This window comes from Thermobia domestica, chromosome 1 (assembly GCF_964235325.1).
Source record: "Thermobia domestica chromosome 1, izTheDome1.hap1.1, whole genome shotgun sequence".
In the NCBI taxonomy this organism is placed as follows: Eukaryota; Metazoa; Arthropoda; class Insecta; order Zygentoma; family Lepismatidae; genus Thermobia; species Thermobia domestica.
Window position 1 is genome coordinate 393,315,700 of NC_137454.1, and position 15,767 is coordinate 393,331,466.

The 15,767-nt window shown below is 32.6% G+C and overlaps 1 protein-coding gene across 5 annotated transcripts in view; it reads left to right on the forward strand.

Annotated features, from left to right (window-relative positions):
- Positions 1 to 15,767, forward strand: part of LOC145665261 (glutamate receptor ionotropic, kainate 2) — a 1,060,711-nt gene that overhangs the window by 1,030,042 nt on the left and 14,902 nt on the right. For all 5 annotated transcript variants that reach the window (XM_081732555.1, XM_081732559.1, XM_081732565.1 and 2 more), the window contains 2 exons: positions 1,985 to 2,085; positions 8,699 to 8,851. In XM_081732555.1, coding sequence (XP_081588681.1) covers positions 1,985 to 2,085; positions 8,699 to 8,851 — 254 coding nt within the window. The remainder of the gene's footprint in view (positions 1 to 1,984; positions 2,086 to 8,698; positions 8,852 to 15,767) is intronic.

The following is a 15,767-nucleotide window of genomic DNA, read 5'->3' on the forward strand; positions in this document are numbered from 1 at the left end:
ATGCAGTTTTGTAAATCGGCAAGTTCCATTCCCTAAGTGTGAAGTTCCTTTCCCCCTCCCCCCACATTCGAAGCTGTCTAGCTATGCCCGTGTCCACTTCCAGACTATATGTCATATAAACTTTTTTGTTGTTTTGAAGGCGGGAATCTGTGATTTCATTTTTCACAATTACTTTTGGGACACCCTGTATATATAAGTACATAGAAACAAATATTTTTCTCAGACGAGTCCGTAAATCTACATATGGAAACTGTTAAAAAAATCAGCATTAAAAAATAATAGCATAATTATTAAGGCAACTACTTAGAGACGTTAAACCAAAACCTAGCAATTCAACTAATATTTTCTAAGCATTTTACTGGACACAATAAAAATCATAAAATATGAAAAATCATCATTTAATAATGTATAATTATCCATTTCAACATATAACAACCAAAGGATTTTAGCTTAATAAGACTTCCCCATAGTAATAAATAAAAACCCATAGCAGGGTTCAAGATCAAGATCATCAAGATTATTACTCAAATTCTGAGATATTTGCTGCATATAAATACTGATACTATATACTGGCTAGAACAATGGAATTCAAATGGAGACTCAATTTAAAATATTGTAAATAGTTACAAAGCTACGTATAATATATACAGTGCTGAAAGGCAAGATAAATAGTAAGGTTTTCGATTGTGAATAGATCATCTTCAAGTCCCTGACAAGAAGATAAAAATTGAAAGCAATATAGACTATCACACTATTGAAAAAGTCAGGTAATCTGAGGTGGCAAATTAGCATACACAGCACAGCATTGTACGGAGTGTTTTTTTAGAAATCTCATAATTGCCCTGGAAATATCATATTACAATATTTGGGCGTGCAGAAGTCCCATATCTGTCTGGGACATTGAGACTCGCATTAGAAATCTTAAAGGTAATGGAAATATTCACGGGATTTCCTTTGGATTTCAATTAGGTCCTTATATCTCGATATCCGAATATTATGTCATAATTATTCCCCAAAGAGCCACAGAAATCCGATCGGAAGTTTTATTTCTGGGTCATAAGCGGGCATCTGCATTTTCACGAGAGGTCCACTGGCAAAAATGGATCATCCCGGGACTAATTTCCCTTAGACGTCCAAAAGACTAACTGCTCTGTGCTAAATGGAAGGTTATCAATTGCATATTTTCCGTCTTTCAATTGCCTGCTTTCTAAAGTTTTAATGTAATTCAAGAATGATATATTGATAGCCAGAATTCTCAATATGTATTTAGTATATTTTGTTACACATACGAAATGTGACAACTTAAATTTAATCAGCTGTAAAAAATAAATGTTTGACTACATACGCACTAATGACTGCATCACATTTAAAATAACTCCATTGTTTGGGTTAGGCTAGGTTCTAATATAAGCCTAATCTAATTTAAGCGATCATTTAGCAATAATCTAAATGATTGTGCTATTGCCGGAAACATTCCTGGAATACTTAGCAGTACGTGTATTACAGCGCAATGGGTGTCTGGAATATAGTCAAATCTGTATCATTTCAAGGTATTTTTTGTTTAGTTTTGAAAGCAGTCAAATGGCACATATTTTGAAAAGAGGACTAGGTGCTAAGTCAGCGGTATAAGATGATTGATCATATTTCGAATGGATTTCCGAGTCAGGAAGATGCTAACACTTGCCACTGTTGTAGAATCTTGTCAGTTATTTTTTTAACAACTACACAATGTATACGTGTCTGCTAATTCGTTAAAACCGAGACAATTGGTCTGTGACCCAATTGACTGCTTATTTGAACTTATTAAAAGCACATAAGATTATTTTGTTTTTATTTTTATTTATTGATCGCTTCACGGGTGTGTGGAACGCAAAAGAAGAACCTATAGATGGTAATAATTCAGGTGCTCTGTCGATGTGTTTCTAAAAGAAATTCGTTAAAAGATGGAGAAAACACTTATTGAAGCTATTGTCTTTCTTTGCAGGTGGTGTGTTTGTTGTATTGCTATGTGGCCTTGCATTGGCCATTGTTGTTGCTATTTTGGAGTTTTGTTGGAATTCTAAAAAGAATGCCCAGACTGACAGGGTAAGGAACTAACCCCAAGATAGTAGTTTTTATAGTAACAAATAATCCTCCTTGTTGTTATTTCTATTTATAAACTAATCGAATTTTGTTAAAGTATTTTAAGTGTAATATCTTTTATAAAGTGCCACTCAAGTATCACCAGTGGCGTTCGAAATAGTATTTTAAACCTGTCGCAAGCTTATGCCAAACTTGTCTGCAGCAAGTTTACCTGTATAATTCAGTTAGATTTCAGCAAATTATTAGTTACTAGATGAAATACCCGTTCTTTGCACGGGGAGGATAAGATTTGTGCAATATTGTTAGTAGCCTGCGGAGGAACTTCAAACAGAAATATAGACAAAAAAAAGTTAGTGAAACAAGAACTAAAAAGAGGCATACAAAATTAGCAAAAATAGATATAACACATATCAAAACTATTCAAAAAATACACGAGCATTTGCATGTAATTACTGAGAAATAAAGGAAGTTAATCATTGAAGAATCTAATCTTCACTATCTCATCTCAATACCTGTCTGATTCTAAGAATTCCGACATCTTTTGGACATCTGCTAGCCTCAACTATCAGCTGTGAAGTGAGTTAGACCAGGTCCTCTGCAATTGATATCCTTGCGATTTGGAACACTATCTCATGCACAAAAGGTTAATTACATATTAGAGTACGTGATATTTTGTTGTGGTTTTCACTAATGTAGTAAAATATTCTCAAGAAAGACTTTGCTTATAATAAAAAAAATCAATAATTAGATAATTAATTAATACGCATTTCTTCACGTAGGGAGTTTGTACGGAGTTTGTCCGTGCCTTTAGTTTTGGTATTTAATTAAGCTACTAAGTAATGGAAAAACTAAAAAAACTTAAAAGAAAAATAAGTGACTTGGAAAACGCACTAAACAGTAGAAAATAAAGACTTTTTATAAGGAAAACAACCGACCTTAAAAACGCACTAAAAAGTAGAAAATAAAGACTTTTCAATAAGAAAAACAACCGACTTTAAAACACACTAAAAGTAGAAAATTAAGCCTTTTTATAAGGAAAACAACATAATTCAAAAACGCATTAGATGTAGAAAATAAAGATTTTAATAAAGAACACAACCGACTTTAAAACACACTAAAAGTAGAAAATAAAGACTTTTTATAAGGAAAACAACGACTTCAAAAATGCACTAAACATTATAATATAAAGACTTTTATAAGGAAAACAACCGACTTCATAAACGCACTAAAAAGTAGAAAATAAAGACTTTTTAATAAGGAAAACAACCGACTTTAAAACGCACTAAAAAGTAGAAAATAAAGACTTTTTAATAAGGAAAATAACCGACTTCAAAAACGTTATAGAAAGTGGAAAATGAAGACTTTTTATAAGGAAAACAATATACTTCAAAAATGCCCTAGAAGTAGAAAATAAAGACTTTTTTTTTTTTACAAAGAAAACAACTGACTTCAAAAACGCACTAAAAATATAATATAAAGACTTTTTATAAGGAAAACAACCGACTTTAAAACGCACTAAAAAGTAGAAAATAAAGACTTTTTATAAGGAAAACAACATACTTCAAAAACGCACTAGATGTAGAAAATAAAGACTTTTTAATAAGGAAAACAACCGACTTCAAAAACGCACTAAAAAGTAAAAAATAAAGACATAAGGAAAACAACCGAACTTCAAAAACTCACTAAAAAGCAAACAATACAAACTCTTCTTTAAAAAATAGGGCACCAAAAGGCAAATAATAATAATAATAATAATAATAATAATAATAATAATAATAATAAGAAGAAGAAGAAGAAGAAGAAGAAGAAGAAGAAGAAGAAGAAGAAGAAAGCGCTTGAAAGCAGAAAGTAATTTATTATTATGTATAAACATTTTTTGAAGTCGCGACAAACCAAACATAACAATAACTCATAAAATGACCATCGCAATAATTTGTTCGGCTTGACATGACTTCAAATTTTTTTATAGATAATAGTAAATTATTCTCTGCTTTCACGCGCTTTATTATTATTATTATTATTATTATTATTATTATTATTATTATTATTATTATTATTATTATTATTATTATTATTATTATTAGTATTATTAGTATTATTATCGTGCTCTTTTCATAGCTTTTATTATTTTTTTAACAACTACTTCTTTGATGTAGTCAACAAAATTAACAATATTGCTACGAGAAAGCTACTACATTACACAAATTCCCAAATTACGTAATTATGAAACAACACTGTTTCTGAAACCCGTATCAGTTAGTGATACACACACAAAAATATAAATATATATATTGTTGAAAAATAAAAGGAGATTCCCACGACTAGATTAGGTTCCTCCAGCTATTGTGAAAATTAATTCTAAATTTATTACAGAACCACCATGCTTTCTGATAAAGCAAAAGTTATTCCAAGAGAAGATATAGGTAATTATAGGCCAGTTTCACAACTCTCAATTTTCTCCAAAAATCACAGAATCAGGAATGAATAATCAGCTTACATATTATTTTGGAAAGTATGACATTACATCTGATGCGCAAAATGGTTTTCGGTTATTTTTAGTTATAAATAATACATACACGAAGAAATTAAATGTCGACTAAAAGTAGGGAATTTGTGTTATTATTCGGTTCAAAATCTCTTGTCGCGAATTATGTCGAGGAATTTGAAGCTTAAAATATACAAAACAATAATCATGCCTGTTGTTCTGTATGGTTGCGAAACATGGTCGCTTACTCTGAAGGAAGAACTTAGACTGAAAATATTTGAGAACAAGATCCTGAGACAAATACTCAGACGCAAGAGGAACAGAAATGGGAAATGAAGGAAATTTCATAAAGAGAAACTACATAATTTATACGGTTTACCAAACATTGTTATGATCATCAAGTCTAGGAGGCTGAGGTGAGCAGATCATGTAGCCAGAATGGAAGAAAGTAGGAACGCTTTCAAAGTTTTAACTGGAAGTTCAATCGGAAAACGATCATTAGGAAGACCTAGGCGCAGATGGGAGGACAATGTTAAGGTGGATCTCGCAGAAATAGTAATACAAAGTAGAAATTGGATCCAATTGGCTAAGAATAGAAAAAATGAAATCTTTAAGTTTTACGTCCCACGATTATGCCGGTTAGGCTAAACGAAACGGTGATGATGAGTAATGAATGAAATGAAGGAATGAATAAAGTGGGAGGAAACGGGAGAACCCCGAGAAAACCCTTGTACACGGTGTTTGTCCACCACAAAGCTCACATGGCGCGAGCTGGCATCGAACCAAGGAGCCCATGCACCAGAGGTGAACGCTCTACCACTGAGCCACCGTGGCCCCCGGCTAAGAATAGAAGTCTGTGGAGAGCTTTTGTGAACACGGCATTGAATCTCCGGGTTCCATAGGCCATAGTTAGTTACACGAAGCGTTAGATGGAAAGACTGAAAGTACTGGGATATTCTTTGATCTAACAAGAGCTTTTGATTTAGTTCCACACGAAGGACTTCTAAGAAAATGGAAAATTGTAGTATTAGAGGGCATAAATAATTGATTTAAATCTTATTTTGAAAACCGATCACAATCAGTAGAGGTACGATTTACATGTTAAAATGGAATAGGAAGAACATATACAGTATATCAGAAGGTAATAGTATATCTTTTGGAGTATCACAAGGATCAATATTAGGACCAGTTCTTTTCATATTTGTTAATGATTACCTCAAGCGCTACCATCAATAAAAACAGCTCTTTTTGCTGACCATACGAACTTGGCTATTACAGCCAATAAGGGACGATCTTTAAAATTAAGGATATAACAAATAATTTAAGACAATGATTTCAACACAACACAAATTTAAAATAAATACAGAAGAAACGATAGCAATATACATTCATTATAAAAGAAGAAAACCAGAAAACAGAAAAAACCAGCAGGAAATTTTTAGGTTTGTCAATAAATGTAAATCTAAAATGGAACATTCATATTCAATTACTAGACAATAAGCTTAGAAGTATTTGCTTTTCTTTAAACATTTAAATTTGTAACAAATCAAAGTAACTGCACGAACAGTCTCTTCAAGTCTATTGGAGTCACACATTAGATGTAGAATAATACTTTGGGGAAACAATACAGCTAGTACACATATATTTTTGTTACAAAAAAGAGCAGTTAGATTTATTATAGGTGCAAAGCGAAGAAAATATTGTAAAGAAATATTTAAAAATTCAGTATTTTAACATCACCATACATATATATACACCAAGATTAAAATGTGATATATATCACATTTTAATCTTTGCTAAAGAAAACTTGAGCTGTCTTTCAGAAGTATATGAAAATAAATACTCATATGACACTATAAACAAAAAACTTCCATATGCTTCGTCATAATGCTTCATTATATGACGAAGGTCAGAAATATATGACAATTAGAATATATAATAAATTAAGAACCAAAATTAACCTAGCAGAAAGTACGGAAAAGTTTAGAAAACTGGTCAGAGAATTTTCTTGTTTTCCCATTTTTATTCGGTAGTGGGAATTGGGGATTTCAAGATTGGAGGGCATGATCATTAACAAGATCAGATATGCGGATGATACCGTTATTACAGCTAGAATCGAAAAAAGACTACAGGAGATGAAAGACAAAATAGTTGACACTGGAAAACTATATGGAATCGAAATCAACACCGAAAAATCGAAAATCATGAGAATTTTCCGTGGAAATGTTCCGTTACAGATCAGAGTAGAACAAAGAGTACTTGAAGAGGTTGACCATTTCAAATTTCTGTTAAGTATTTTGAGGAGAAACGCTTACTGTACCAAAGAGATCAGGTCAAGAATTGTCATAGCTAAAGAAGCATTCAACAAGAAAAGATCACTCTTAACTAGCATGCTCAATATTGGACTAAGGAAGAAGTAGGTGAAGTGCTATATATGAAATATTGGACTGTATGATTCAGAGACTCGGATATTACGGAAATTAGACAAGAAATATTTAGAGAGCTTCGAAATGTGGTGTTGCAGGAAAATGGAAACAATAAAAATAGACAGAGAGAGTAACAAATAAGGATGTTCTGAAACGGATAGGAGAGAAGAGGAAGCTTCTATCCTTCGTAAAAAGGCCAATTGAATTGGACATATCTTGCGAAGAAATTGTCTTCTTGATACCGCCATAGAAGAAAAGATGGAAGGAAAGCGAGGAATAGGAAGAAGAATACAAGTGATCGATGATTTGAAAAATAGAAGAAAATATTGGTAATATCGCTTGAGAAAAAGAAAGCTGAAGATCGAGAAACGTGGAAGAAACATTTCCAGGCTCAAACCTAAAAATTGACAAGAAAAAACTAATTAGTCCCAGGACCTACCAAAAGGCAGAATACTTAATAATAATAATAATAATAATAATAATAATAATAATAATCCAATATCTCAATTAGAAAATATATATAGTGTGAAGATTATTAAATTGTGCAGTATACGAAAATACTGTTAATCATTTGTACTTGTTTGTAGCAATGTTGTAATTGCATATTGTGTAGAAATTAAGATAGTTTTTAAATATATGACGTATCCGAACCATACATATAGTACATATGCTTGTACATAATGTATGAAAAAGATGAAAGTACAATACAATACAATATAATATAATTTTCTTCCTATATAATATAACGAGTTTTGAATTATTAACGGAAAATTTTGTAAAAGAATATGACTGATGGTTCTAATACTAACATATATGTGAAAAAATCTCATATATATTTTTATAGTTTAGTTTTATACATGGGCGCCCGCAGGGGAGGGCAAGGGAGGGCATTTGCTGCCCTCTGAGTTTTGGAACCTAAATGTGATTTTTGACATGTCTGACAATATCTGTCAATGAAGAACGGTATTAATATATAAGTCGAGTTAGCTTTCTTGGACACATTTAAGGACTTTTTAAATATACCAAAATTAGTTAATCGACTTCTTTGCGTTTCGTATATAAACTTGTACGCAGAGTGTGTCAATCGGCAGTAGCTAAGGTTATTTCCTTAAACTCTGTTTCATTTATTGTAATTGTACAAACAGATAAAAAGTCTGGATTTTAATGTTGAGTATGTCTAATTATGCTCTAAAACTATATGGAAGAACATGCACATAAAGATATTTGTAAGATGGAGATGTGAGAGGCATTCTCAAATGAATGTGTTTGCATTGTTATCTGATTATGTAAAATACATTTCCCTCCTGATTTCCTGACTTTACTATTCTTTGGAAGCCACACGTTCACCTAACAGGCACCGGTGAGATTACACTACTAACAGAGCTCAAACTAATATTATATAGACAAATACTATGTTTGTAGTAAAGATTACAGGAAAGTTGAGGGTTTAGTTCCGTACAAGGCATCAACTAACTATAGCCCTTGCAAATATGAGAGTACTATGATGACACAAATCTTTGCACTTCCCTGAGAAATTTTCTGCGGGCGCCCATTGTTTTATAGTTTATGCTTGAAATATTCCACATCTTGTAAAATACATTTGTAGAATTTTCATTTTTTTTGTGTACAACTTCATCTGAAGCATATTCTCCTATATTGGACCTAAAACATGTGCTAATTATGCATTTTTTTAATTTACTTACAGCAATCGTTATGCTCTGAAATGGCTGAGGAATTACGCTTCGCTGTAAAGTGTCATGGGTCAAGACAACGACCAGCGTTGAAACGAAATTGTTCCAGGTGTTCGCCTGGAACTACTTATGTGCCCGCGGCATTAGAAATGCCTCAAATTAATGGTGTAAGTATTATTGCAAACAGAGAAATACAAACATGTTTTACCCAACTACGGAAAGTATTCACGATTTTTTAGCCTCTTAAATTGAAGTTTCCTTTAGATCTGTTTTATAATTGTGAGCCCAAATTAAACAATGTATAAACTTAACAACAACAACAACAACAAAATTAATTGTTACTTACCAATAAATCCTCTAGTGCGGAAACTGAACACTCTCTACACGTATCGGAACAAGAAGTTAGATCAGTCTTCACTGGTAAGATAAAAGGATAAAAGCAAATGAAAGAAAAAAGGTTTGGGAAAAGGAATACATGCCACGAAATAAATATAACGTAAAGGATACTAAAATACCACGAGCAGAGCACCATGTGAAACAATGAGCTGAGTTAAAAAAAGCGCGATGTCTATGTTACGTCACTATTGCCAGATCTAAGATATACATCAAAGGTAGGTAAACCAGATTCTATCAATGTTGCGAAAATCCAAAAATCCCGACTTAAAACCGGTTTATATTTATGAATAAACAATGATTCTTTATTTTTTTTTATTTTTATTTATTTATTTATTTTATCTATCAGATTAACCTGCTTTATATTGTATGTATGTTGTTTTAAGTAAAGCGACAATCCCGACATATTCTCTTCTTGTGACTTTTTTGATTATCTAATGTGTTCTTTAATTCGGGTGTTAATATTGTGTTTCGTTTGACCTACTGTATATATGAAGTCACATTCGCATTGAGCACGATAAATATCTGACTTATTTAGTGGATCAACGAAGTCACTTTTAAAGCTGGTAAGATGTGTTCCTAAACTTTTTGCGGGTATACTGGAAGCAGGTATGTTATGCTTTGCAAGAATGCCTTCAATTTTTGTCGATAATTTTGGAAAGTAACGAATTTCTATCCACATTTTTCCTTCTTTGGGGATAACTGTTTTAGAAGCTTGCACCGATCTGCTTATTTGATTAAACCACTTTTGTAAGCCATTCAACATATTCCTGGTCTTTTTTTTTCTACTTCATATAAAAACTGTATTTCTTCATTGACATCATTTGGACTATAAAAAAATTAATAATGACTTACGAAAGAAATTCTTCCAAATATTGGCCATGTACAGTGGTGGATGGGTTGACTGTTGATGTATGAAAGTAGTGCCCGCAATAGGTTTTCGATATACTTTTGTTATAAGTTTATTATGTGATCGGGTAATCAGTAAATCTAAACATATGGAGACAGTTGTCGGATTCAAGTTCAAGTGTGAATTTCAGCCTAGGATGCTGATTACTGAACTGTTCAAATATTTGTAAAAGTGTATTTTTATCATGTATAAGTAGTAAAATGTCATCGGCATAACGGTAATATTTAATATACTTAACGTATGCTGCTGTGAAATGGAAGTTTAAATCTGATTTAAAATCTTTCATCCATTTTTATCCTTGTTATCTTACCACTTAAGACGGAATTAGCTTGTTGTTCCGATACGTTTGGAGAGTATTTAGTGCTCCTACAGGAGGATTTATTAGTAAGTAACCAATTTTATTGTTTATTTAAATCATCCTCTTGTGCGCCTACATAATTATAATGTATAAACTTCTTCCATCATAATTTCTTCACTTTCTCGCCTTCTTTTAATTAGTTTACTTTTCTAATTGTTAGAGTTAAACCTTAATCTTAGACTTAAATTTCACGCACTTCTACACTAATGGAAGCTCGGAAACTTGTAGAAATACATAAACCCAGGAGCGGCGATTCCCATTTTTTTAACTGACTCCTTAATGTATATAGTTTCATTTGGAAATGTAAAGTTTTTGTATGTATTACTAGTTCATAGAAAAAATAGTGCCATATAATATTTGTCGTTGCGTGAGTATTTATTGGTTATTTGTCTTCCCGTGCAATTAAGAAAGCTACAGGAATTGCGTTTTAATTTAAATTCAAAGCAATTAATATTGCGATTGCGTATTTCTTTAAATGTCATAGCATATGCTTGTAGTATTTACTGTCTTTCATTTCCTAAGGGTAATAACATACTGTATATTTAATGACCTGTGTGAAATTAAAAATATAAGTTGTTCATTAATCCCCACTTTCAACGTAACTTTTTCAAAACAAGCCTCATTATTCATCACTATGATTAATATTAGCCTTTCTATTTATATGTTTTGCAAATTTGTTATTAAATAATCTGACCTCACAATTTTCGAGACAGAATTTTAAGATGCTCATGAGCAAGGAATCAAATTTTTTCTTTCACTTTCGTTGTTTAAGAGTACAAAGGGCTATTTATGTTGCTCTTGCCAATTAACTTATTTTTATAAAAAGGCCTTGTGTCCATCTTAAACATAAATTAAACATAACTTTCTTACAAGACTGTCTATATTCTTTATTATAAATTAACGAGAATTGTTACAGTTTCGGAAGTATATCACTTCCTTCTTCAGACTACTATTCCAACTAAAATCATAGATCTATGATTTCAGTTGGAATAGTAGTTTGAAGAAGGAAGTGATATACTTCCGAAACTGTAACAATTCTCGTTAATTTATAATAAAGAATATAGACAGTCTTGTAAGAAAGTCATGTTTAATTTACAATTAACTTAATAAAATATGAAATAAGATATACGGTATTTTAACTGAAAAAGATAGTATCCTATTAGTTATACAAACGTTCGTCAAACAAAATGTTAGAAACAATCAGGAAAACTAACACTGATATACAAATATTCAGATTATGTCTTGCTCCCGCCCCCACTTTTAGCGTCCAATCGCCGCCACTGCGTAAACCCATACTAATTAAAGCTCGGAAACTTGTAGAATTACATAAATCTGGTGACAATACAATATTTTCATATAATTTTCGCTCTAGCTTATCATTTTGCTGTAAAATTAATTAAGTTATTACAAATATATTTAGATATAGGTAACCAATGTCAGTTAATTAAGTATTTATTACCTCAATAGATAGCAGACTGGTTTAATACTTCTTAGAGGCCATATACGTGGCCCTTTAAACGGAAAAGTTGTGGGACTATGCCTTGCAAAAGTCTTTCTTCACCCGTCCGAAGCTTATATATATTTTTATGGGTACTTAAATTGAAAGAAGAATTAAACTAAGTTGCGTCGTTGATTAGAACAATGGGATGTGACTCATTGGTAGATAAGGTACCAGAATTGATCGACATCCGTTTTAAAACAAAAGAAATAAAAATGAGCATTTTTAAGAAAATTGATGAGAGATTATTGGGAAAGGAAGTGGAAAGGAAAGAATTCTGAGATTACAGTGTCTATCGAGTCTCCATGATCTGCTTGGCTCCTCGTTGTCCTCTGAAGATCAGTGTACGATGTATTCTTGTTCCGCTTTAGGCGTACAGAAGTCCAAAAGGTCTGAACAGTTAGCCTGAAACTGGCAGTACTTCAGACAAACGATGACAGACTGTTAAAAAGACTGATTGTCTGTTCGACTGACTAGTTTTCGACCGTCTCGCTAACCACTGGGCTAATGTCAATCGATAGACTATTACAGCTAATCTAGTCTCCACCGACCGACTGTAACTGACGGCAATGATTCTCCCGGCCTCCTTTAACTTCAGCTATGCGACTAACTCCCTGCTTCCGGGCTTCCCTGGGTTTTTAAAAATCCAAAATTTCCTGCTGATGTTGCTGACTCGGGCCACGTGTTGACAGGTACTTGATATCAGAGATGGTTGGATAATCGGAAAAGGGACTCTCAGCTTTATTACATAAAAATATACACTGGCACAGATAAACAAACACTTCTTCCATTCTGCAAGAAAACCATAAAAGTCCGGAAGAAAACATAATCTAAATTCTCAGACGAGAATGAATCCGTTACTAAGAACTGTTCTTCCGTGTGTTTATTATTCTTAATGCAGACAAAACAGTTTTATGCAACTGAACAGGAAAAAGAGCAATCTCACAAAAATAATGTCGATTTCCTTCTGGTGGACAAAGTTGCTCGTTTTTCAATAAATTGATAGATCGATGGGTGGGAAATCAATACAATCAATAATCGATAAACACAGATCTCTTTACATTATTATTATCATAAATTTTGAATGAACTCTTGTAAGCCTTGTAAAATGTTAATCGAAAATCAAATAAGCTCACACATGGAAATCATGTAGTATTTTCAAGTTAAGCAATTTAGTAGCAAAAGAATTGATTGTAGGATGTTGAATAAGGACTAAAATGTTGAAAATAATAACCGTAAAAAAGAAACTGTTATGAATAGAGGTCTGCGCGGATGCGGATATCCACAGACATATTCGCGGGTGTCCGCACAATAAAGCTTTCTGCGCATATATTTTTACTTTATTTGGGGATAAAATTGTAGATTCTCGTAAAAGCACAAGACCTTTTATGATAATTTCTCGCAGTACTTTAATTACTGACTTCTTGTACTAAAGTGTGTTTAGTACAATTTCTAGTCAATAAAATTGTGTTTTATTCGATTTCCCTTTCTTTTTCTTTCTTGACTTTTCTATTTGCGTTTGTTAAGTTGGCTCATTCTTTTCTCTCAATGATATTCTATTGTCTATCACGCTTTGCTTACTGAATAAAGGCGATTATGTGTCGTAGGAGGTTCGAAAACGATTTATTAAGACTCTGGCATGAAGCGTGGCGCTTTACGGATCAGAGACGTGGACATTGAGAAAAGCTGAAATATCTAAGCTGGAAGCATTTGGAATGTGGTGTTGGTGCATATCATGGACCGAAAGAAAAAGGAATAAAGACGTACTAAAGGAAGCTAATGAAGGACGACAAATCATGAAGATAATAGAAAAAATAAACAGCATGTTTGACCATCTTATTCGGCACTCTGATTGGATCACCGTGCTGATAGAAAGGCAAAAGGAAGACCAAAGATAGAATATTTAGATGCAGTTACGAAGAAGATGCCTTATTTATAAAACAGCTCTCGCAAGGGAGAGAAAAGTTTTAAAATTTCCATGTTGCCCACCAACCTACATGGTTGAGGTGAACAATAAGAAGATGTGCTATAAGTAATGAGATGAATATAAATTAATGAGGTCTGAATTATATGAGTACACTACCAACTTAGTTTTCTTACTAGAAATATGGAGAGAATCTTAAGCAACTAAACATTTGTTTCGTTATTTTCGTGGTTTGTGTCTACATTTTAGCAAACGTATTAATTTACAATCCGAAAGGATTTTATTTAATGATGAATTTGATCGATATCCTATCGAAAGATTGAGCAAACTGTAAGGTAGGCATTTACAATTATTATCTTTAGAAATTATTTTTGAAATCACAATTGTTATAGAACAAACGGTCCTGCAAATGTTATTATCTGCAGATGCGGTTCCCGGTGAGGAATAAATTGTAGCCGATGAGGGTCCGAAAACAGATGCTATATTTTGTATCCACGCGGACCTATAGCTATGAACAATACTTTTATAAAATTTACTAAAAAGGAGAAACTATGTTTTGGTGGAATAAAATGAAAAATTGGTCTAAGACTTAAAACGAATCACTTCTCTACTTCTCAGTAAGAACAACTTAATCCCACTTCTCGATTTGACTCTGCCAAATATGTATTATTGTGACTTAAAACCAGAAGGAACGTGTCTTCCACAAATATCTTATGTAGGAGATGAAATAGGTTAACGTTGAAAATAAAGGGTGTTCCATAAAAAAACACATCTTTTGAAACGCCCGCCATTTCCGTTCTAGTATGTTGGCAACACTGAACATTACAAGATTTTAACCAGTTGTCTTTGTAGTTAGTAGGCACGGAGCGCGAAATAGCGAATGATAGTCATTTGCTATCTGCACGAGAATGGAACACTTAATAACGGATCAGCGTGTTGTCGTAGTGAAAACTTAGTATAAATGTTGTGAGCGCTGCATTCCTACCCGTACAAAAAACAGGTAAGGATCATGCGCCATTCAGCGTTCCGTGCAACGTTCAGTGCTGCCACCTTACTAAAACAGAAATGGCGGACATTTCAGAAGTTGAAAAGGAGACACCTTTTACTTATATAGAACAAGTAAAGAACAGGAAGAACGAATGTATGTTGCATCTGCTATTAAGTAGTATATAGCTGTATAAGTAAAACTACGAGACCACATCAGGGTGAGTACAGAAAGTAAATACACTCACAATTAAATAACAAATAACAGGAGTTACATGATATCCATACTTTGTTACGAAATAGTAATGATCAATTGCTTCCTGCATGCAGCAAGTTTCTTAACCGGTAACAAAGAGATTTCAAAATGCAATGTTCCATAAAATGAAGTGAACTTTGTGTGCTATAAATGTATATATAATATTTCAAGGACTCTCCCTGAAAGACGCTTGTGATATGCCTTTGGAGAGCAATTTGATTGGTCACCTACCTGTTCCTTGGACTTCAAATATTAATGATCAACTTGTCAGGTTGTAAGTTTTATTAAATATTCCTTTACGAATATCTGTTCTAAATTTCATTTTTCCTTGCCAGATCTCCAGGAGTAGAAGAACAATTCCTTTTTACTTTTAAGTATATCCTTTAATGCTCCTAGACGTTCTTATGTGAATGATTCATGTTTAGGTTTTTTTAATAACGTCCTAAGGAATAAATATGTCTAATGTAAGTTCCTAGGGAAGTTAGAAGTAACAGTATATTTTTCAAACACTTGCTTTCAACCTTGTGTGAATTAAGGTTTTTAAAATCCTTTCTTGGCAGTTAAAATAGCAATTATTAACATTTTTTTACTATTAAATTTCACTAAGCTCTATCATTGAGACACTATGCTCTCCGCCTTAAAATACAATTTGTTTCATGAAAATTCAATAATATTTACAAGAGTTGTAAAAGATTTTCAATAGGCAATTACTTTTCGCTGTTCTTGTAGATTTGTTAATTTGGAGTTTAGAGACCGTTCT